At 27.8% G+C, this 25804-nt stretch overlaps 1 protein-coding gene across 14 annotated transcripts in view; it reads left to right on the forward strand.

The window, feature by feature from the left end:
- LOC129917763 (uncharacterized) overlaps nucleotides 1–23715 on the forward strand; it is a 116931-nt gene extending 93216 nt beyond the window's left edge. For 7 of the 14 annotated variants that reach the window (XM_055997854.1, XM_055997861.1, XM_055997858.1 and 4 more), the window contains 4 exons: nucleotides 2094–2144; nucleotides 5851–6435; nucleotides 15428–15547; nucleotides 23475–23715. In XM_055997854.1, coding sequence (XP_055853829.1) covers nucleotides 2094–2144; nucleotides 5851–6435; nucleotides 15428–15547; nucleotides 23475–23621 — 903 coding nt within the window. In that variant the 3' untranslated portion in view covers nucleotides 23622–23715. The remainder of the gene's footprint in view (nucleotides 1–2093; nucleotides 2145–5850; nucleotides 6436–15427; nucleotides 15548–23474) is intronic. The other 7 variants (XM_055997856.1, XM_055997866.1, XM_055997865.1 and 4 more) reach the window with 3 other exon arrangements.
- The last annotated feature ends 2089 nt before the right edge of the window (nucleotides 23716–25804 follow it).

The raw sequence follows: 25804 nt of genomic DNA on the forward strand, positions 1-25804 counted from the left end.
AGGGTTTGACAGCTTGTTTACCAGATTAGAAATAGAAATAGATTCTCTGCAATGTGTATGTATGTATCTTATTTTAGGCCCCACAAGTACCATTATTCGACCAAAGCACTGAATACTCATTCTATAGTACTGGGTAAATCTCTGAGGGTCTTCTCTTAAATTTTTATGAATTTTATATAATTGTCCTTTTAAATTTCCTATCTTTTATAAAATAATCATTTTTATCAAAAAAAAAAACAAAAAAATGATTCAAAATGGGGTTGTATGGTTTTTTTAATAGTTCCTATGGATTTAACTGAACGAAATTGAAATGGGACCACACTGCAGCCGCTAGCTTTCCAATACAAAAAGAATTATCAAAATTGATTGACTCTATCTAAAGTTATGCGGTAACAAACATTAAAAAAAAAAAATACAGACGAATTGAATACCTCCTCCTTTTTGGAAGTCGGTAAAAAGAGCCACTAAACAACACTTTCTATTAATATCCATTATTGTACTTAAAACAATTGTTCCAAGTGTCACACGTGCGGGCAGGTGCATCCTTATGTGCAGCAAAAAAAAATCGCGAAAAATAGAACCGGATCCATTTTTTTAAACTTTGTGATTTTCAAATCGCAAGTCTGTGCGCTCTCATTTAAAATAATGTGTTTCATTTCTTGCGTCTAAAAAATCGAGTGGTTGAAAATCGCATGTGTGCGCATGAATTGGCCTCTTAGCGACTGCTACTTTTTAGTCGTTTTCGGTTTAGTCGCAAGTGTGTGCACAACTGTACTGGTCCATTTGTTCCATTTTAATTTGCGACAATCGCGTCGCCAAAAAAATGGGACAATTTTCAATTTTTAAATCGCGGCTATTTTTTAGAAGCATGTGTGTTCACCGGCATTGAAATCCGTGTGATCCATTTTTGCGACTAAATAATCGCTCGACTAAAATCGCATGTGTGCGCCTAGCCTAAATTAACTTTTTTTTTATAAAAAAAAGAACGCAGGTTAAATTTTGTTACAAAACTTTTCACGACTAAGTAGGTACTTGCTCTTGTAGTTAAAGTTACTTTTGATCTCTTAATAAAAAGAAAACTTTAAAATCGTTTTAAAAAAAAAAAACAAATATTTTTTTTTTCAAATTAAAAATTTGTATGCCGTTTTTAAGGCATCAAAGATACTTACAAATTCAAAAATATTTTTTCCCAGTTTTCAAAAAAAAACAAGTTAAAGAAACAAAAAACAAAATGTTAAAAGTGCAAAATAATTTTTTTAAATATTTATTTAAAAACTTTATTTCTATAAACTTACAAAGAGCTAACACCCAAATAAGTACCTACACACTCAATTTGAAAGAAATACTAGTGTAGAAATTCTTAAAAAATTTAAGGAAATTTAAGTTGGGATTTGTGGTTCAAAACTGGTTAGTTCCAAACATATACTCAATAAAAAAAAAAAACATTAAGTAAATACCGCTTGGTTCGGAGCAACATTAAAATATTCATCTATATATTGACAAAAGACCCAGTTATATTTTCAGAATTGTCGTTTTACTTAAAAACAATATTTATTAAGTTAACTAACTCAACAGTCAACAATACAACTTTTTAGTTTTTGCCAACTTATAATTTACATGCATAGGTACAGTTATTTTTTTTTATATTTTGTTATATCCTATACGAAGAAAATATTGAAATACTTTTAAGCAGGTGTTTTAAAACTTTATGGAGTCATTATTTACTTTAAAAAAATATTAATAAATTTTCAATACTTCGAATAAATGATAGAAAAACAATTTATGAAAACATTATTTCCCAATTTTCGTGATTGACACAAAAACAAAATTTCTCGTAAATATCCTTGAGTTATATTATTATTATATTTTACTATTCGCACCTTTACAAAGCAATGTTTTTAAACCTAACAACAAAATTATACCCTTTCTATATTTAAAAAAAAAAAAACCAAAAACAACTATTTATAACATAAAAAACGAAAAAAAAACTCTCTTAAAATTTTATTTAACTATCCAAAATAACAAAAAAAAAAAAAAAAAACAATCTTAAAGTGTGTTTTGAGTATGAACATATTTTGTGTAAATTTTTCCAGCGTCTTCCAGCGGTTCTAAGCAGGATCGGAGTTATTCTTGCAAGTCCTTTGGTAAGCTATTTCGCACAACACCAAATTACAACAAAAACAAAAAAACAACAAATTACTACAAAAAAAATATACCTTCCCCAACAGAATACACAATAAAAACAAAAGAACAAAAAATTAATCCTTAAAATTAAAATTAAAAATTAAAAAAAAAACTAACCAAAAAAAAAAAAGAAAAATTAAATTTTGTTTTTTAAGTAAAACATTCATTATCACCTGCTTATGCTTCTTTGTTATGAGAAAAATTGTATTTTTTTTTTTCAAATTTTGTTTTGTTAAATATAATTTTAAACTGTTAAAAATTGTATTGCTTAAAATGGCATGTTGCATTTTTGTCTGTTTTGCTAACAAAAAAAAAGTTTATATCGCTCTTAAACATGCACGCTTTCTTCATTTCAGAAAAAAATTAAAATTCAATTCGTTGTTTATTAATTAATTAATAAAAACAATTGTAATACAAATTTGATTTAAAACCAAACAATGTTCTTGCTGCTTGTGTTTACAATAAAAAAAACTCTTTCTAAATGTAATTTCTTTCTTCTTTTTTTTCTTATCACTGAAAACACACTTTAAGGTCACAAATAATTGGGAAAAATGTTTCGAAAACACACAATCAATTATATTGTGTGAGAAACGTAATTTAAAAAATAAAATCTATGCAACAACACTATCTAAAATATTAAATACGTATTAGATAGTGAATAATAAAAAAAAGTTTAAATGAACAACAACAAAAAAGTCAAATAGAACAATCTAAGGCCAACTGCAATAATTTGAGTAGATTTTACTTTGCTTAAGCTTTTGTTGAGATTACCAAAAAAAAAAATTATTATTAATAACGTTTAACTATAAATGTAAATGAAAGATTAATTATTTTTAGAAATATGCATTATTTAATTGAAAACAGTTACAAGAGTATTAATTAATTAATTAAAAAGCTACAAATTTTAGTTTAAAATTAGGCTAATTGCGCTTTCTGTACAAACAAATTATTTATTATTAATGTTAATTAACATATATTGAGATTGCCTTAATTTACAGTTTGAGTTTTGAAATTCAGAGTTACAAAATTTTAAAATTGAAAATTTTTTATTACTGAGTTTTATTTTTCGTTTGTATTTAATATTTTATTTTGGTCATTTTGATTTGATATTTTTTTATTTAGAAAAACACAGTTGAAGTAGATTTGTTAATTTACTAACAATTAAGTGTAAAAACAATTGAAACATTTATTTTGACAACGAGAAAGGATTTTTTGCAAAAATATTTGAATTTATATTATGAAAAAGTAATTTTGCAAAAAAATTTAAATGTTTTTCCAATTTATTTTGTGAGAAAAATGGTCTTTATATGGTTTGTGATCATATTTTGTGTATATCGAAATTCACGTTCAAATGTTTAAAGATTATGAACATTTGTGCTGAGTTTTAAAAATTAAAATTGGGGCTTCAAAAAGTTATATTTAAACATAGCATTCAACAAAGCAAATTATGAGTTAACAGTTTAGGAATTAAGAAATATGAAAATTATGAATTTTCAGAATTTCGTCATCAGAGAAATACTCGATACGATCGAATTATTCAATTCAAGTAAATGATTCAAAGGTGATTTCTTCAAAAAAGTGTTTTAAAATTTTTCTCTTACGATTAAAGACGTTACGAAATTATGTTTATACTTGGTATAGTTTGGTCTTGTAAGAAACGATGGAGAAATTGTAAGAGTCTAAAAATATAGCTCCTACTTCAGCTTCGAATTTAACATGTTTTAAAGTTACAAATTAAAATATAGAGGAAACTGAGATGAAAATAAAATGCTGTTACACGGTATCGGATACAATTTATATTTTTTTTTTTCTTATTGCCCTCTTCTTTAAAGCATAATGGCATATTGCTGGAAGGGCTCGAAATTTGTGTTCTTTACTAGTCGACAATAACAATGTTTTTGTTTTCAATAAAATTTTCTTGTGTATAACTGTAGTGAAATCAATAAATAGGCGCCAAAAAAGGAGAAAACATTAGTTTTTTATACCCAAAAAAAACTTTTTACAATACATTTTTATCAATAGAAACACATAAAAAAGTAAGAAGTAAAAAAACGCTTTTTTTTGTTAAAGGTTATTATCATTTAAAGTAAAAATCATGATCCTTTAATTTTTTTGCAAAAATTCGATCGAATAAAACAAAAAAAAAACGGCTCCTTGGAATGAATAGAAAACTTGAAAAGTTCTTGTGGGCATATTAAAATTACTGGGTTTCTCGATAATTCCTCACATTTCTCGGTATCCTAAAATTTTCCAATTCATGCAAAAATAAAAAAAATATTTTTTTTTCAAAAAGCCATATATGGTTTTTATGTGAAATATATTCCAGATTTCAGAACACTCTTTAATTTTCCTGTGCAATCAGCGGTTGCTGAGATATTGATGGTTAAAGACAAAAAGATACTTTTCCGTCCAAAATTCGACGTTGAAATTTTCATATCAAACATTGAAAAAAAAAAAAAGAAATTTTAAGCTGAATAAACAAGTTATCCGATAGAGGACCAAAGAAAAGCAGGGAAAATTTTCGAAAAAAAAAAATTGTTTCAGTATTCAAAATGACTGAGCTTCAATAGGATTGAGCACGTTGCTTGAAATTATGTTTTCATAGTCAACAAGAAAGTTTTAGCTTTAAATCCTTTTTTTTCTTAATTTCAACACGACCATTTTTAAGGCAAATACAGTCACTTGAAAAACCTCAAAAAATTTTACGAGTAATATGTGAAGAAATGTAATTTTTGACATTTTTACGTTTTTTTAAGTAAAAATATGCTCTGTTTGGTTGTTCGTTGGAAAGAAAATGTTATATTCTTTAAACTCTACATCAAGAACTTTTTTGTGATAGCTTCCATCCCTAAGATGTTGTTAACGAGAAACCGATAGATATTTTCAACATTTTACCACGAATAACTTATGTTTGCAGATATCGGCATAATATGTATATGAATTTTCTGAAATCCATTTCAATTGCCGAACTAATGCCGCATAGTTTTTGGTCTTTGTCAACATTTAGTAATTTTTTTTACACTGTTTTTCAACGTTTTGTTCGATGTTAGGTTCTAACTTAATTAGTCATTATTAAACTTAAGTAAAAGTCTCTCGGATCTGTATAATTTCAAGGACTTACAATTGTTTTTAGTTAGTTACGCACTGCCTCAATTATAATGTGAAGACAATATTTGCTTAAATACCTCAACTTATGACAGGGAATTACCTTTAACTTCAAAACATTTTTAAACCCTAAAAATCCATGTCTAGTATTTAACATTAGAGTTTTCGAAGTATATATCTATTGTTTTTGACTATAAGAACAATAAAAAACTAAATTTTAAGGTTTGCGAACATGAATTGTGTTGATTGATTGACACTTATAACAACGGTCTTGAAAAACTTAACAACGCAACTAAATCACTCCATCTAACAACTCATTTAACTTCTAACATAAAACGGCTTTTTACAACGAATGAACTAACAAACATCAACCAGAATTTTTCTCCAAAAACTAACATCATAAATCTACGTTATTTATGTTTTTTTCAAAAAATTTAAAACATATCCTCATGTACCTCCCCCTCTCTTGTATTTTACACAACAAAAAAAAATATTTCAAAAAAAAAAGCAAAAAGCCTAAAAAAAAAAAAGTCCAGCTTTCAATAAATTGTAACAAATTAGGAAATAATCGAACGAGAATTTCATGCTGCTTTGTCATCCGAAAAGGCAGCCGCAGCAGCAGCCGAACCGCATGCATCAATCACTACGGCAGCAGGAGCAGTTCCAGTTTCAGCTGCAATGCATTTTCCAACAACAACTGGCTTGAGTCACGCACAACATCAACAATTAACTGCCATAAGTGTTGGAGGTGGTGGTGGTGGCGCTAGTGTCGTTGGCACTGTTCGACGAGCCTCGACAGTTGTAGTTGATACACTTGGCACTGGCACTGGCACTGTCACTGGAGAGCCAGTCTATGTGGAGACTGTTGAAGTGTACACAAACGATGCATCACAGTCCGAGGAGAGTTCCGGCCCGTATATGCGGCAATCACGTTCAATGGCCACCAATACCCCAGCCCTTTTGATTGGGGGTCAGCGGGTGTCTCCCACTACAACCAACATAAATGACAAGGTCCTGGACGTTGAAGCGACAGAAAGTCAATTGCCTGTTAAACCTCCGAGGCGCAAATCAAGTCGTTCAACAACACCATCGGGCATCCACGATGTGGAAGCTACAGCTGGTCAGATTAAAATGACAACGAATCTTGTAAGTGATGCGGTGTGGTGTTGTATGGTTTTGGCTTTGCACTGCTCTGCTCTGCCTCTTTTGCACACTTCTCTGGCTCGTAACAGAGGTCGCTAGTTATTATGCTGATGCTGCTGATGCAACCTGCAACTTGCAATAAAGATATTACTTGGAATGCTATCAAAAACCCCTTTTTCAAGTGTCTTTATATATGTTTGTTTTTTGTGTGTGTGCTGCTGTGTGTGTCCTGGGGGAGCTTGAGGGTGAATTAAGAGTACAATGTTTGTGAAGATAGTACTTGCAGTTAAATTGTGTTTTTTTTTTTTCGTCTCTCATCTTGTTTTTTAATTTTCTTTGCCTTAATCCGAAACTGTCCAACAGCAGATTGTTAAAGGGGATAAGTTATGGGGATGTAAGTGGTGTTATACGTGAAAGAGGAGGAATGTATGTGTCAAGGGTTTTTTAGATGGGGTAAGTGGTAACATTCTCAAGTTCTCTTTGTTCTATAACGAAGAATTTTTAGCAAGATATAGAAAGTGATGTTCGTCGTTGTTGGAATGGAATGGAAGTTGGTAGGTATCTCTATCTCCATCACCTCCGGGAACAATTTAACCTAAATTTTGCTTCCCTCTTTAAAATCATGTGTGTGCAGAGTGTGTGTATATATTTTTTCTTATGCTGTTGTTCAAAAGTACTCTTGAAGAGTCTTTAAGGTTTATTTTTGAAGCAGGGTGTCCCAGAAGAGGATGAACTTTGGAGTGAAAGGTAGATTTTGAAATAAGACCTGAACTAATGAAATAAGATTTTGGTATGGCGTCTATTAGGGCATCCCTTATTTTGAATATTACACTGGTCAACAAAATTAAACTTTTTTTTTGTTACAGAAACCAAGGTATACTTTTCTATAGGATTTTGGTGTGCTGAGCTCAAATCCGAAGTCAAAAAAATTCTATCACATCACGTTTTTGAGATAATCCCGTTAAAAAAATCGAAAATGCCGCTTTTTACCAGTTTTCGAGATTATTTCTTAGCTTTTGGTTATTTGTTTTAAATAAATTTGTAACGGTTTCTAATAGAACTAAATCTTGTCTTTCTAAATCCGTTTAAATCTTTTAAAAATCTCTTATCTTCTTTGAGAAATAAATCAACGTGTTTGGTATATCTCATGTTTATTTACTTTTAATAGCGAATCTCGAAAAGTTCTTTGCCAATCGCTTTCAAATTTTGACACAACGTTCCATTTAGAATCTTGCAAGTTTTTATATTTGCGAAGGTGGTGAATCGCAGTGAGATACATCAAAGCGTGACCGTGTCAGATAGTTATTCTAAATAATTACTAGTGAGAAAAATATAATTTTTTTTCTTGTTAAAAACAAGATAAGAACTTACTGGAATGTAAATGAAACGTTGTGTCAAAATTTGAAAGCGATTGGCAAAGAACATTTCGAGATTTAATATTAAAAGCAAAAAAATATGAGATATACCGAACACGTTGATTTCAATTTCAGATTTCTCAAAGAAGATAAGAGATTTTTAAAAGATTTAAACGGATTTAGAAAGACAAGATTTAGTTCTATTAGAAACCGTTACAAATTTATTTAAAACAAATAACCAAAAGCTAAGAAATAATCTCGAAAACTGGTAAAAAAGCGGCATTGTCGCTTTTCTAACGGGATTATCTCAAAAACGTGATGTGGTAGAATTGTTCTGACTTCGGATTCGAGCTCAGCACCCAAAAAACCTATAGAAAAGTATATCTTGGTGTCTGTAACAAAAACCTTGTTGACCAGTGTTATTGACGTTTAATGTGCATACAAAGTAACAAAAGTTTCTCAATACATACCTACCTACAAAAGAAATACTCCCAAAGCTTACAGTCTTTATCACTAAATTTACCCGCTCCAACTTTATTTTCAATGTTTCCATTCAAAAATATCGATAAATTGAAGGTTTTACTTAAAAATTTGGTAAAACCTAAAAGTTTATAGAAAATTATTTTCAAAATTTTCAAATATCTTCAGTACTATAAGGAGTGCATGAAAAAAAAAATGTTAAATTTTTTTAAAACAATGTTTAGCCAGTAAAAAATTAATACAACGAAATTGACCGATATTTATTTGCATAAAAAAAAAACACAATTTTTCGTGCATTCCTTTTTGTGCTTGGCATTTGGGATTTTTTGTTTTTCAATTTTTTTATCAACTTTTACAGTCTTATCCCTTATTTATCGATATTATTTTCTGAAACATTGAAAACCAATTTGGCAAAAGTTTAAATCTTTTGAATACTTTTTTTTTATTTATCGAGAAATTTTTGAGCCCTTATGCGCATTAAAAGTCAACAATGTTCAAAATTATAGGCACATTAGCTTCTGTTTTCTGCTATGCCTCTAGCTTCCTCTTTTTTATTTCCATTTAATACTCTTTTAACAAAAAATTACATCATAAAAATTGGATTTACAGACAGTTAGGTGTTGTGGATCGCATTTAAATCTGATTTCACGAGAATTAAAAAAAAATGAAAGGCACATCATCTTAATCTTGGCGAAGAAAAGTTAAACCAGAAAATCAAAACCAACAAATAAATCTTACACAACTTTCTAAAATGATTAAGAGAAGGAAACATAGTTTTTCATAAGGCTTGAATTTAATTTGCCCTTTATTTCGGAAATTTGAAAGTTTTATCACCCGATCAAATGAAATACCAACGTGGTACAAAATATAAATACGTTCCACAACCAATTTTACATTATATCTTTCCTTAGCAATGCGGAACGCTTTAAGAACTACTACTTATTAGCTTCTGTCATAGAAATTAAATACCATTGAATCCAAATTCGTCAATTTAAAAGCTCCTAAAAAAGGAAAAATAGGCCAAACATTTTTATTTTATTTTCTTAGGCATAAACTTCAACTTACGTGGAACAAAGTCAAAACGCAATACGTTCCACAATCTGTGTAACACTTATATTACAACTTGAGAAAAAAAATTATTTTTACCACTTCACAGGCTCCAGTAAAATAATGTGAACATTTCATCAAAAAAGAAGAACAATTTGTATGTATTTCGAAACAAAAAGTTTTATATCATGAGTATACGTAGGTACTTACACTTTTATGTATCTATTCAAAAATGACTACGTAATTTTTCACGACATGTTGTCATTTTAATGACGAAAAACCACAAGGTTTGAATGCACTTAAATCTTCAAAGCACATAAAAATAAAACTGACACAATTTTAACAAAATGCATTTATAAATTTCATTTTCAATTTCGATGTTAAGTGAAACGAAATTTTCGCCAAGCAGTATATAATGTTTTGGTCCTTGTGAGAAAAAAATGCGTCCTACAAAATTTGACTACAAAATTTCACTGTTAAAAAACAAAAATTCGGTACGCATTGTTTCTCTTGCTGCAGCTCATTGAAATTTTTTGAAAACTAGTTTTTTTTTTTCAAAACTTTAACTTTTCCGAGAATTTTCACACCGATTTACCTTTTTCATACTACCCAATTTTTAAATTTTTAAAATTGTAAAACTACAATTTCTTCAAATTGAAGTGAAAATGAAATATTCATACAAAATAGTTTTTGGAAAAATTTATTCATTACATTCCACAAAATTTATTCTTAGTCAAAGTTTTTTTTTTGCTAACTTTCATGATCCTTAATAGAACAATTGACTTCTTCTACATCACTTATTCATATATTAATTGAAAAAAATACTCAAATTTTCATTTCACTAACAGTGAAGGAAACATGATTACGTTCCACAAACATTCTCACGTGTTCCACAACCACTTAACTCAAACTCAATTTTACTGTTTTTTTTGTTCCACCCAAGATTTGAAGCCTTATGCTATGAAACAAAATGACAAGTAAAATCTGCAATTTCACGAAATAATAAGTTTAGAATTTCTTTACTTTCAGAATATGTTTTTAAGTTAGAAAAATTTATAAGCAATGTTTAACAATGTTATTTTTTTTCTATTTTCTATTTAAAACTTTAAAAGTTCACAGTTTTTCATTTAATTGAAAAATCGTGGAACTTGCCTCTTGCATGGAGGTTTATATAAAGTCTAATAGAGTTGCCAAAAAAAAAAGCAATCTTCCGTTTCTGGGTCACCCTGTAAATCATTCTCGCTTTGCCAAAAGCATTATAAAGACTATACAGAGTATCTTGAACTAATAATGGATGGATTTTTGTGTTCTTCTTCTGACATGGCTTTTATCCTTTACTAACTTAAGTGATCCAATTTCTGTTGGTTTTTTTTTTTTTTCAATTTTTTTGTTTAGTGTGTGTGAATATTTCTGTGTGATGTTGTTGATTTTTTTGTTTATTATAAAATTTTTTTCTTGCTGGCAAAGCCAACAGCAGTTAGACTAAATTGAATCATTTTTATTGAATTTCTCAACATAAAGACAAAAAATGAAAAAAAAAAAAACGCCAAGAGTAGGTCTTGTAATAAAACCATAAGATTCTTTAAGATACAAACTTTGTGTACATAATAGTTGCTAAGCTATTATAAGTTTTTTTTTGTTTTTAGTCCTCATCAAGTCAGTCCATCCCTCATTTTAAGGGCGGAAAATATATATAAAATTTCATACATTTCTGCGAGTAGAGAAACATTAAGAAAAAGTTATAATGATGTTGACTAATATGACATGTACACGCACTTGACGAGTAGGTATGACTATTATTCAAAAGTGGAAGCTAAAAAAAAAATAAGCAAACGCAAAAACTTATAAAACAAAAAGTAGGACAAACTTGCGTAATAATAGAACAAACAGGATATGCGTATATCTCTCTTTTTTGAGGAGTTAACATATAAATAACTATCTACTGTATATAGACGTTTTTAACGAAAAATGAAGTCAAAGTTTGAAATAGAATTTCTCTACAAAATGTGGGACAAGTGAATTTTCCAACAGAGTGCGAGATTTTTGAAGAGACGACGACGACCGAAGACTGACGCAATAAAGTTTTTTTGGATTTTTATTTTTTTTTTATTTTCTTTGTGAAAATAGAAAATTACATTCGATATGCTTGCTACATTCCCACATGGAAGATTGTAAAAAGGAAAATTCCCAGATCACGTTTATTCCTTTAAACCAGAGATGTACCTCTTCATATTGGTATATAGTATAGAATAGAGAAGAGGAGAGACTTTAAAACATTGTTGAAATTTTCGATTGCGGAACGAACGAAATCCTTGAATGACGTTTATCGCATCTAAAGGATAAAGAACCAAAGAAATGTGGTTATCTCAAGAGAGAATTGAGATATCATAGGAAAATCCCCAAAGTCATGACAAAGTATTTTTTTTGCATTGGTATCGGTTTTTTTTTTTTTGCAAACCACGATGCAGAAAGGAAAGATAATGAGAATTTTTGGTGAGTGAAATTGACTTCCATGAGTGCAACATATAGCTTTGTATACTTTTGTATGTTATCAGCACTTTAAAACTCAAACTTGCATATGAAGTTAAATTTTTTTGGTAGGTATTAGGGGTTTGGTCAGCAATTGTTCTAAAGCTATAAAAAAGAAACCTACTTTATAATGGACACATGGAATTAGATATACCCAGATCCACTTCTGAATTTGTTGCAAGTTGACCCATTGGATTTTACTTTTCAATTACTTTTAACCTGTTTGATGATCTTTTACAAAATAACCATTATTAAAGCTTAGTTTTGGTAATGATGTTAATAATGCGAAACAATGGCTTCTAAGGAATCAGGTACTATTTTGGTTTTTGTAGAACTCTAATCAATTCGTAGACAAATGACACTCAAGAATTTGAGTTTTCGAGAACTGTTATTTAATTGGGAGTTATTTGAAATTGACTTGCATATAGAACCTCTTATAATATTTTTTTTTATTTTTGCTGTTAATCTTTTGTAAAACATTGATCCAAAGTTCTGAAGAATTGTTTGGTGGAGTTTTAAAAGACTATTAAGGACGTTTTTTGATACTTTTGAACTTAAAAACAACTCTTTGAGAAATATCGAAAAAAAACTTTCCTTTAATTTTAAGTAAATTTAAAATCGATAAGTAATAGGTAGGTACTTAAAATGATTTGCCTCTTTAATACTAATAGTTCAAAAGGAAATGACATCCAAAGAAAGTCAAGAATTACCAACATTTAAGTAAATAAAAAAATCGTTATAAGCTGATAAAGGTGCTCTTTATATTTTTATGAAGAAGGTTTTTGAATCGCAATTTCAACATTACAATTCAATTTCATGAACTCTTCTGCATATTCAAAAAGGAGTCTTCTTAACCAACGAAGACTGAGAAAGAAGTTTTATGCCGTGTTCAGTTTTTGTATTTAGTGTAAAACAGATTTCAATTTTGTTTTCATATATTTTGTGAGTGCGTTTTATGGGAACAATCGAATTCAACCAAAAACTTGTATTTCACTTTTCCCGTATATAATATATTTCTTGACTACCAAAACATATAAAGCGCAATAAAAATTGTCAGAAATCCGTTTTTACAATTTTGAATGTATTTGTTGATCAGTATTTTTTGGTAGTCACATTCGGTCTTGCTGCACTTTGTGAAAGTGAAATAACACCGGATCCTAATTCAGAAATAAGGCCAAATTTCAGAAAAGTTAAAATAAAAAGACACAGGGACATTACGGCCAGGGAAATAACATTATTTTTTTTTTTATTTGAAAGAGATATTAGACCCAAATTAGCTAAGGAACATCAGTTCCAAATTCCATCACTAACTTAGATGAGTTTCTTCTCATGCAACTTTAGTTTTTGTGAATTTGAAAACAGACACTTTTCAAATTCTGGTTTAAGAGAGTTTGATAAAATAAAACAAAAATATCGATTTTTTGGATTTTAAAAACGTACCTATAAACGCGTTTTTTGATTCATTAAGCGAAATATGTAGATCAATTTTCGATTTTGGTCTTATGTCTCACACGGGACATAAATTCCAAAAATAACATTTTAATGTAATATCCCTATTTCCCTATGCCATGATCATTCAATAAAAGAAATAAAAATGGATAGGTAGGTTTTTGTCAATAATGTATAGCATAATTTTCTTCTTTCTTAAAGGAATATTGTAGCATATCTTAACAAATTCTTATCAAATTCAAATATGTGAAAAGTTTTATTTTATACATGGATTTCGGGGATTAAAAAATCAATATTTTTTCCATATTATGTATACCTATGTATGAACGCAGAAATAATAAAGCAAGGGATAACTAGCTATACTTCTGGTGTATTTAACTTGTTCTGATTAAATATACTAGAAGTAAAGTTATCCCTGGCGTTATGTTTTCTCTGTGTACGAAGAATAGATTCACCTTAAAACACTATAATTACATGGACCGATGATCTAATATTTTTTTTTTTAATTAAGAAGAAATTTGTAATTTCTTTGAGATTTTTTTTATTGAATTTTTGAAATTTTTTACTTGGTAATCCAAGTAAACTAAAAAAAAACCCAAAGGGCTTATATCTTTAATATTTAAGTCTTAAAAAATATCTGAAGACAGAAATCAGGACTATTTACTATTAAAACTGTGTGCTCAAATTTTTGTTATCGGTCGAAAAACTTTTTTATATTTACGTGCTTCATTTAAATACATTTCTGAATCGAACATTATCTTACGCAGTCAACAATGTAGGTGTTTAAATTTAAAAAATAGATACCTAACCCGTGACTTAAAACAATGCCCAATTATTTTATACGCACAAAATAATTAAGATGCAAAATACACTTAGCAAATAAGTTAGAAACGAGAACAAATTAAATTATAATTTGAATGACCGCTTCTATTATTTTTATTTTAGAGTTTGTTTTGGTGTTGATTTTTAAAAAATTCAATTTGATTCAAAATTGATTAAAATTTTCGTTTCATTTCATTAGCAAAAAAAAATTAACCATAATATATTATAAACAAGTTGAGTTAAACAAGTTGAATAGTTGTCAAGCTATCTTAGTTACACTATTACAATAAATGTAGTTAAATTTAGTTAAAAATTGCAAAGTTTATATTCAAACTAAACTTTTAGGTATAAATAGCTTCTGCCATTTGAAAAAACAAAAAAAAAAAACTTGGATAACCAAAAGCCTCAAAAAACATAAATATTTATTAAGCCCAGTTATTTAGAAAGCTTTATTATGTTTTATATATTCTCACAAATTTTAAGTTCCAAGTTGCATATAAATATTATTTAAATAAACCTATTATTATTGATATTGATTAAAATTTTATATGCCCCCAAAAATAAAGTGAATGCTTCAAATCATGTATAATCTATTATTTTTGAAATTGTGACAAAATTCGAATTTATATTTTACTTCGTATTTATACCTTAGATACATTATTTATATATAATATTTTCATACTTCAATGCATTTGGAAATTATTATTAATTAAAATCCATTTTCACACATGGCCTAACCTCAAAAAAGACAAAAAGATGGAGAGTGCGTTTATATCTATTTTCTAAGAAATTTTAAATCGATAAATATATAGTATTTATGAGATTCTATTCATTGTTTATGTGATAAAATTAAAAAAGTTAAACGTACACTCTTAAATTTTGTAAATAAAAATATTTTATTTTTATTATTTTCTTATAGTTTTCAACTTTTTATTTTTTGTTTTCTGTTCGTTTCATTTCAGTTTTCATTTATTTACCATTTTTCATTGCATATCCATCACACAAATAAATAAATAATTGAAACCAAAAAAAAAAAAAAAATAAAAAAAAAACTTTTATTGCAATCGAACAAAATTTTATTTGATGAAACTATCGGTTCTACTATTTTTCCGTTATTTAATTTCTTATTTGCCCCCCTTTCGTGTGCTGCTGTTGGGACTTTTAGCCGGTGAGTAGGGTTTTGGTTTTATGCTTTTGTTTTTTTTTTTTTTTTCGATGTTTTATTTTAATGTCAAACTTTGGGGTTTTTTTTATAAACTTTTACAAATTTTTTTTTAATTTTTATTAAATATTTAATTTGATTATATTCACAGGGTGAGAAAAAACGCGAAACTGGTGGTCCAAATGAAATAGTTGCATGCACCAACTGTGGTGGAGGCAGCAGTCCGTGTACACATTCAGCCAACAATGGATGTGCAACAGAGGTGAATATGGTGAAGAAATATTAATAATTTATTCTTGTTATGTGTATGTTGTTCCATTTTTTTTTTTATTATTACAAAAAAAATTTAAATATAAAAATTGTTCTATGAAAGGATTTACGCCACTTTTGGTAAGGGTAAACAGACGCGTTGGAAGAATATTAAACTCGGAAATAAATATTTTACTGGAGGTTTTTCAGTAGGTATTGCGAAAACACTGGGACTGATTTTCAAAGAAGTTGACCAAAAACCAAAAAACATTTGTTTTGTTATTTACAAATAGAAAATATAGTAGTCTTTGTAGTTGATGGAATTCGAGAACTAAAAAAAAAACCTATTAACTGAAACCTTTATTTATACAATATATATTTGCTAAGTAACTCTACTTCTACTTAAAGTTTCAACGTTTGAAGAAAAGAAAATAATTGTACCTTTTTTTACTCGCTACTTAACACAGAAAAAACACAAATAATGTTCAATATTACACAGAACAATGTAGTTTAAACTTATAGTTCACACTCTGTTTGAAGAGAAGCATGGACGTTCTCCCAAAAAATACAAAAATCGGTATCATTTGAACTTTGACATTTCAAATGGAGCAATAAAGTTGCGGGGAAACTACTTTTTTTAGTCTGAAATAATTTCAATATAAACTTAGTTAGTTTAAGTCGAGGCAAAAAGTTCAAAAGCGATGACATCCGCGATAACGCGATTAATTTAGGGACTTGCACATCGGGCTTTGTGGTGAATAAACTCGCTTTAGGCCATGGGGCACTTAATTGGAATTAAAATTAGATTAGATTTTAAAAGATATTTGGTATATATATGGATATATGGCCTAAGCCGCATAATTTCTAAATTTCAATATTTGTTATTTTTTTGTAATAAACAAGTAAAATAACTGTATTTTATAAAAACAAAGAAAAATGAGGCCTAGCGCTAGCTGCTATTTTCATGGCTGGTAATACAGGCTCAAAATTTCCGTTACCGACAGCTTGAGGTTAAACTTACTTGTTAGACATCTGGTGACACATGTAAGGTGTTTATTTGTATACAAGAAAATAATATTTTGTTGGTGCATTCTTTACCGTTACTTATTTTCGGTTATCTTGTAAACGTGTTGCACCCGCGATAGCTTCGAATTTAAATTCCTCTTTGTATTTTTGTCATTGTATTTTTTTTTTCTTATTTATTTTTTATGTTTTAAGATTCTATTGATTTAATACCATTCGATGTAAGTAATAAATTAAAAGTGTTTGAAAATAAACAGTCTTTTATGTTTTTGTACTTAGATTAAAAAAGGTGTTGCACCCGCGGTAATGGAATTGCCATTAAGCTAATATTTATCATTTTTGACTGAAATTCAGCTAATATTTGCCACTTTCAATTTTTGACCAAAATTTGGATGAGATTTAACTGTTCCAATTGAGGATTAGTGAAGAACCGCGATGGTCAAAATTGGTAGATACTAAACGTCAATTAGTGGCAAATGAAAACCAAATGGATTGCCCATTCAAGAATGGGCACGCGTGTTTTATATGTAAAAGCAATCATTTTTACTAGTGTTTTTTAAGAAACCAAAGGATATAAATAAAGATCTAAAAAAAAAAACAGAGAATCTATACCCTACCTCAAATTCACTTCTAATTTTTGTCCCACCCGTGACAATACAAAAACAATCAATCAAGTTGGCATTTTAATTCTTTTTTTAGTTGGAATTATCAAAGTCTTTGTAAATTTTGTACAATACTTTGAGTAAAATTTGAAAGGGAAACAATTAATTCAGTGATGTGCATGTATCCGTGACGATGGAGAATATATTTCAAAGCATCCATTTTTTCATTTTTTAAAGCACCTTCATTTTAACCACTCTTTGAGTACTTAAAATTAAATTTTTTATGAAAAATTTAAGGAAAGCAAATGACAAAAACATTAAATTTATCTAAGCTTATACTATACATGCACGATGAAAAAGATTGATTTCCCTGATTTTTTCACAATACAAGGGTTATAATAAAAAGAAACAACTTAGTCTTTATTTACTTATTTATAAATAGCACTAAAATTTTATGATTTAACATCACTTATGCTGTTCTAAGAAAATTCTAGAGAATTTAACGAACAAGCTCTGGAGTATGGCGACTTCAACATTGTAATAAAAGGTTTTAGGAGCATTAAAGAACAAATATTCTTATTTATAAAAAAAAAAAACAAGACTTTCCTTTTTTTTGTAAGAACGAAAGATATATTTTCTTGGGAACGAAATCTTAACAAAAATAGTAAGCATAGTAAAATGATGAGAAAAGTAATTTTTACAGAACTTCTCATCGATAAAATTGGCTCTTTAAGAAGGAAACTTAAATTATAAAAAAACTTAACGAAGGGTATTTTTTCCTCGTACAAATAAAAATTGTGTACGGCTTTGAATAAAAATAATAAGTAACAACTTAATCAAATTAAACCTTTTTTTTGCCTTTCGTTAAGTTTTTTTTATGATTTAAGCTCTCCTTAAAAATCCAGTTTAAAATTTTTCAGTGACAAGTTTGTAAAAATTACTTTTTTCATCATTTTGCTGTATGAACTATTTTCGTTAAGTTTTCGTCCAATTTTGTAATAATCATTCTTATGTGATTTATCCTCTTTTCTGGTATTTATTTTCACTGCAACAAAGCGTATTTTTTTCTATAGATTGAAGAATTGTTTAGGTAGTATTAAAGGCGAGTGTTGAACATTACTTCGATGGATTTGTTTGTTTGAAAACCATCAGAACCAAACATTTCATCCTATCGCTTTTAGGTCAATCGGCAGAGAGAAAAATAAGGTATTGATATTGAAAAACGACTATTTGTGTTAAAAACTGTGTACTTTATAGTCAAAATGAGGTTAAAACTTTGTAGGACCTCAATTTGACAGGATTTTGAAGCGTTATTCATCACTCAAGGCACTTTGAAGCCAATTTGAAACTATTTCTTTCCCACTCTTTGTTGGTTGTATAAACATAAAACAACACTACCATAAAATGTACGCAGTCCTTCTTACCTCCTCCATTGCAGAAAGCAATAAGGACCTTTTCTTCGTCATCATAGAGAACCAGAGCCTATGTTGGCTGTAAAAAAACTGGTGCTAGGTTACGAAAGAAAGGAAGAAAAAAAAAAATCACGGATGCTCATGCTAGTACACGACGAACGCCAACGAAACAAAAAACGGAAACCACAAACACACGTTTGACGCTTTATTAGAATCCAAAAACATGACGAACAAAAAAAAAAAAGTACAAAAAAAGAAAGAAAAAAAAAGTTTTCCTTTCGTTAACGTGTGTGTACACAACTTTTATAGGTATCGCGTAGAGAGATATGCTAATTTGATACCTTGTGTATTGCTTGTATAAGAGAGGACGCACATTGAAACTTACTCATTCACTCATTATTATGCTGGAGCTGGCTGGAGCTGGCTGGAGTGATAACGGGTGGGATGGTGGGGATATTTAAAGGCAGCTACAAGGAGTGTGTATCCTTGTACAATTACGAGTATATGGGCGGACACGAAGGCACGAAGAGGACCAGGACACGACACCAAATTCACTGGTGCATGCGAACGTGTAATGCGATCACATTATTTTTTACGGTGTAAAACTGTGGTTTAATTTTATTCCATCCAGAGTATGAGTACAGTACGAGAGTATATAAATGTATTTTTTTTTGGTCCTTGTACTGGGTTTTTTTTTGGTTTGGGATATTACAGGCGGGAGAGATAGGCGATATAAGAAAGGAGGTTAAAGGTGATTTTAAAAAACTGTATTTATTTTGACGGTCGGTTAACTCTATTAAATGTTGGATAAACGACGATAATACAAGCACGGTGTTTCTTTTTTAAGTTCGTGGTTCTGTTTGAATGTGTTGTGTACATATAAAGGATATGTACGGAGTAGGTACTTGTGAGTTGTGCGAGTGTACGTAGATAGTGTTGTTTAATAAAAATCATTGATGGATAAAGGTGGAAATTTAATAGGATTTACTCTTTTTTTCTGGCAGTGAATCGAGTTATTGAGTGGTTGTAGTTGGTTTAATGGCAATTATAACTCACTTTTTTTTTAAATAAAAAAAAAAAACAAAAGGGTTGAAGTAGGTAAACTTGACTGTTTTATGAACAACGATGAATAATTAAAATAAATTCAATTGCGTTGTAATTATAACCAAGGTCCAAATTCTTTGCAATTTTTTATAACACTTAAAAAAGAATTTAAAACAATAAAATATTTGAAATATAAATAATTAATTATGGAAAAGTTTAAAGGGCAAAGAAAACATATCATAACTTTACTCCGAAAGTGTTCTGAGTATTTCCTCAAAACCAGATAAAATGATAACTTTTTTAAGAATATATTATAATAAAAGGTGTGTTTATATAAAAAAAAAATATTATTATCTATTTAATTAATACATGTTGTTCGCTTCATTCAAACAAAAATCCAAAAATACGTGTCACGCCCTTTACAATTATTGACTTTTAACAACTTAACACTTTTAAACGAATGTATTTTAAAATTATAAAGAGTACAAAGTACAATGATTACTTGCTTGTCACACCCATAAAATTTCTTTTTTAGAACAAATGGGTTTTTAAATTATTACGAGTTTTGCTTCTTCTTATGAAAAGAAATAACGAATTCGTTTATTCTTTAAAAATAAAGCGTTGTCACACCCGTAACAAAACTACAAAATGATGAACGTTTTTCAGTAATTTCGGGTCGTCCAAGTGAAATTCTATTAAAATTGAGAAGTATCTATTTCTATGGTGTGCAAAATTTTGAGTACACGTGTCACACCCGTAACAATAAAATATACTAGTCTTAGTTTTGAAAATGGTGATAGCTAAGACCCACAAAATCAAAGTAAATAACGAATTCGTTTTTACTTTGCAAATAAGGCGTTGTCACACCAGTAACACAACTACAAAATGAAAAAAGTTTTAAAATAATTTTGGGTCGTCCAAATAAAATTCTATTAAAATTGAAATTTTGAGTAAAAGTGTCGCACCCGTAACAATAAAATATAATTGTTAGAACCACAAAATCAATAATGTAACGCAATGATGTTACGCATATTTACTTTATTTAAAATGTTAACCACGGCAACCACGATTCAAACAAATCGACATTTTTGTTTTTGGGCTAAAGGGTGTTTTTTTGTTAGATAATATCGTCAGGTAATTGCTAAAAATCATTTACAAAAATGGTAGCAAATTCTAATCCGATAAATATCTGGTCAATATAATTACTTCATAAAAAAAAAATGTTCCGAAGGTCCTAATCGAAAAAAAAATTATTAGGGAATAAGTGTTTTTTCTTTTTTCACCTACGCCGAATTTAATCCTTACACCCTTATTTTTAAAGAGTTTTCAGTAGTGACTTTGAAGAGACTGCGGAGGAACCGTTTCATTCAAAGACTTTGTGAATACATCGTCACCTGTTTAGACAAAAGAACAAGGATTTCCTCTAAAACCTATTCTCCTCTTTTCTTCCAAACAAACACTTATTCCACAAAAAAAAAACTTAAATCTCTGAAAATCTGTGTACCTTTAGATACCTCAGTTTTGAATTCAAATTTATAAGGCTTAGTTAGATTCAAAGTTAAATTAATTACGGTTACGGTTAGACACAACGAAGAAACGGTAGCAAGGTGTGTATAAGTAATTTGATTTGGGTCTCTGTGTGTGCATGAGGCTTTTAAAAAAGTTTTCCATCAATTATAAAGTTATAAGAAAATATAGAGACCAAAATGTCCTTGTCATCTAAAGATAGACGAAGACTCTATCTTTATCTATGCAAAACTTAGTTATGGTATCAAAACTAAATGTTGTAGAAAGTTAACTTTAGATATGATAATATGAAACGATGAAAAAGGGGAAATTAGATAATTTCCATTATGTATGATATTATGATAATGAGTCAAAACTGTTGTTAAATGAAAATGAACAATTTTAAAAATTCATAAGAAATGTAATAAATTTTAATAAAGGTCTGTGAAAGTTGTTATCTAGACATAGTTAAGGTTGGATTTGATGGTAGGGAAAGAAGAACTTTATATTAAATATAGAGATGTCCTCGTTTAATACTGGTTGTATAATTTCAATCATGAATTTGATACAAGGGAGCTTTTAAATTTTTACAACCATGTCAAAGGATAGAAACCATATCTAGATGATATTAAATTTCTGTTGACATGCAAATACCCCACATAGACAGTTAGAAAGAGGTTATATTTTATTATCAAATGTTTTTCAAAGTTTTTTATGACAAGAAAATACATGGAATTCGGAAGTAAAAGTTTGTATTATGTATGTAGGAACATAACTATCAATAAATTAACTGGTTAACTCATGTTCGTACAGTCAACTTTAGTTTTACTGATTTTTGTTTATATATGTAAAGCTGGAAATTTCATTCATTATTTTTAATATGAATTTTGTTTTTTAAAGTACAAAAACAAAATCTCTTGAATTTTTCTTGATTATGATAGTTTTTAAATCTATCAGAAAAGAAACTTTGTTATGTGCGTTTTTTTTTTAAATAAATTTGCAATTTTGTAGGCTTAGTTCCATCAATTAAAAATGAAGAGCTTTTATTGCAAACTTGGATGGAAAACTGGAGGTCATTGAAATTTAATAATGTTGCTGTAAAATTTATTTAAAATAAATAGGCCTAGAAGAGTTGAGTTAGGATGTGGAATATCAAATTCAATGAAATGAATTTGAAAATGAATGAAAAGTGGCGTAATTACAAAGAAGAATGGGAAAAGCTTATACAATTTAGTGAACAAATATTTAATAAACAAAATTTCTAAGTAATTGAGATTATAAAAAAAATCGAGTTAGAGGGAAATTCATTCGACCCAGAAAAAGTTCGAATTAGAGGGAGCTGCCTTTACTTGTTAATCACATAATTTTGGAATATATATATTTTATACAATTTTTTACTGAAAACAAAAATATACTTGAGAATTGTTGCAAGATCAAAAAAATAAAGATCAAGTTCCAAAAAAAAAAGTTCGCTGCTCAACTCTTTTGTTTTGAGTAACTAAAGATGGGCGGAGGTTTATTTTGAAATTCGGTCTTTTTTTTAAGTTTTAAGCTTCATCTTTACTTACGATAATATGTATAAGTATAGTAATGTGTAGCAAGGCAAAGCTTAGGATTTGTCATTTGTAGAGAATGCAAAACCAGAACTGTTTGTCACAATTTTGTCGGTTTCTGTCTCTATTTTAAGCCACAGCCGAAACTACTTCATGTCCTAACACAGTTTTGGTCTTTTTTTTAACATTACAATCTTTTTAAACCAATTTTTATAAAACAGTTAGATGAGTTTTTTGAAATTTTGTTTTATTTTTGAAAATTTTTATTTATTAAAAAAAATATTTTGAAATAAAAACCAACAATTATTTTCAAAAATAATTTTTTTTGAAATTCTTTTTTTATACAAGAAATTAAATGGCTAACTACGTTTATCGAAATCTTTTTTTCTGATAACACATCCAAAGTTAAAGTTTTCAAAGGTAATCTAATATATTTTACTTTGAACAATCAATGCGATTTAATCTTGCAGTTTATTTTTAATAAACTTGAGGAAATCGTTCGAATGGCCAACACATTGAAAATTTGTTTAAAATCTATACCATTCGAAAGTTTTTTTTTTTCGAAATAAGAGTTAATTGTGCACGGAAGAACTGTCAAGTGGTCAAATCTAAACATACTTGTAAGAACCGTTTAACATTAGAGATAATAAATTTGTATATTAAATAATTTACGAATTTTTTTCAAATAAACAAGCCAATATACAAGTAATGTTGCACGATATTTTTTTTCAAATTTAAACAAAAAATCTGTATGTTTAAAAATATTTTTAAAAAGTTTATTAATACAATATTCTTTTCCTCCATTTCAGACGTGTTTCGTACAAGTACGAAAAAAAGAACCACCACATCCAATTCGTGTGGCCAAAACGATCGATGTCATTGCAAGGATAACATTTCCAACGGCTTATTCGATTTTCCTAATTTTTTTTTTTGTTCATTATAAAGGATTCTCCTAGAAGTTATTTTAAATACTAAAACACACACTCATACATACACATGAAATACATACACACAACAACACATGCCACAAATTAAAAAAAAAAATGAAAACGCAAACAAAAAATTTAATAAGACAAAAAACCAAAACAAATTAAATTGCTAGTTTAGAATTATTATCTTAAAAAAATAAATAAAAATAAATTGAAAAAGCAAAGTTAAATTAAAAAAAAAAAAAAAAAACATTACGCTAAAAAATAGATATAATTATAAATATAAATGAAAAAATAAATTCTAATTAAAAAACAAAACTTTTGTGATTCTTAGTAAAAAAAAATGTTAATATTTTGTTTTGTATAATTTAATTTTTGATTGTTTGTTATAGAACCAATACTTGAAAAGAAATCGTCAAAACTGTGAAATATAAATTAGTTATAAATTTAAAAAATATGAAAAAAAAACAAAAATTATATATAAAAAATTAACAGAGGGAAACACTTAAGTGATAAATTTAAATTAAATAATGCAAATTAGAAAAAATATTAAAAATACAAAATTAGAAGCAACAAGAAACAAAAAAAAAAATAAGAAATCATTTCAGTAGGATGTTTTACATATACGAAAAGGGAAATGATTAAAAAATAATATTTTAAAACAAATTATATTGACTGCCTTTTATAAATATAATAATACAAAAACCTAACAAAATAAAAATGAAAAAATAGTAAAATTTAATTCAATCATAAAGTTTCTTGTACTATTTGCATTAAAATAATAAGAAAATAAAACTAAATAAAAACAAAAATATAGGCACATTAGATTTGGCAATTTAATTAAAATTTTATTGCTCTGTAAAATATTTTTTAAAATTAAGAAAATAAAAAAAAAACTTTTATTATAAGACAAAAAATTAAAAAAAAAAACATGTCGACTATTGTTGGCATTGATGTATTTGATTTTTTTGTTTTCTTTAATATTTTTTACATTTGTTTAAGAAAAACAACAAAAAATAAAAATGCTAATAAAATATTAAATTTTATCGATAAACAACGATTTACTTTTAAGAATAAGACACACTCTACGCACTCGAACCAAAAAAAAAACCAAAGCAAACAAAAATCCTTGTAGTTTTAAAAAACCATGCAAACCAAAACGTAAGCAATTCGATTTTTATTTTATTTTAATTTATAATTAACGCCAGCTTAGATAAAAAAAAATTAAGACTTACAATTAAAAAAAAAATACACAATGATCGCAAAAAAACATAGAAAATAGTTTTAAAACTTAAAAATAACAAACAAACAAAAAAAAAACGTAAATACCAAGACAAAAAATCTGCGTGTGAGAAAAACAATAAGTAAATTATGTTTAAACAAAAAAACACAAAACGTTATAGGGCTCACAAATACTTATTTTCTTTCCCAATATTGGTTGAAATCAAAAACAAAACAAAAAATAGCTTACACGATTTTAAGGAATGCGATAAAAAAAAAATGAAATAAAGAATGGTTGGAATTTTATTTTTAAAAAATAAATAAATTTATATAGAAAATGAGAAACTTATGCATCCAATGTGGATTGAAAATACATATCAAAATATTATTTTTTATTATTTATAAATTTTCTCTGTAAATAAGATAAAACTTATTCAAAACAAAAAACACAAAATTTGTTTTTCCAAACTGCTCCTCTATTTTATTTTCTTAACTTTTTTTTCATTTTAAATTAAAATTAAAACAAAATAAACACATAACACACAAATTTTAAGTAGTTTTGTTCGAATGTTAAATTTGTTAAACAAAAAAAATTTTACTTAAGACCAAAAAAACGCATAAAAAATAAATAAAAATAATTTGTTATTTAATTATTAAAATTACAAAACCAAAAAGTAAATAAATAATTTAATAAAATATGTAAGTGCTTTTTATGAAATTAAAAGAAAACAAAAAAAAATAAAAGAACCACTAACCATTAAATTGTATGATTAAGTATTAATATTTACATTAAAAAATAAACTATTTTTCAAAAAATGACATTGCCTTTAAAGAAGAAAACCAAAAAAATATAATTACACTATATTTAATGTTGTACAATTTTTGCAAAAAATACATAATTTGTTTTATTTGTTTTTATTTGCGTGTTTTTTTATATAAAATTAAAACAATTTAAAAAGAAAAGCAAAATAAAAAATGTATTTTACCCA

This window comes from Episyrphus balteatus, chromosome 4, assembly GCF_945859705.1.
Source record: "Episyrphus balteatus chromosome 4, idEpiBalt1.1, whole genome shotgun sequence".
NCBI lineage: Eukaryota > Metazoa > Arthropoda > Insecta > Diptera > Syrphidae > Episyrphus > Episyrphus balteatus.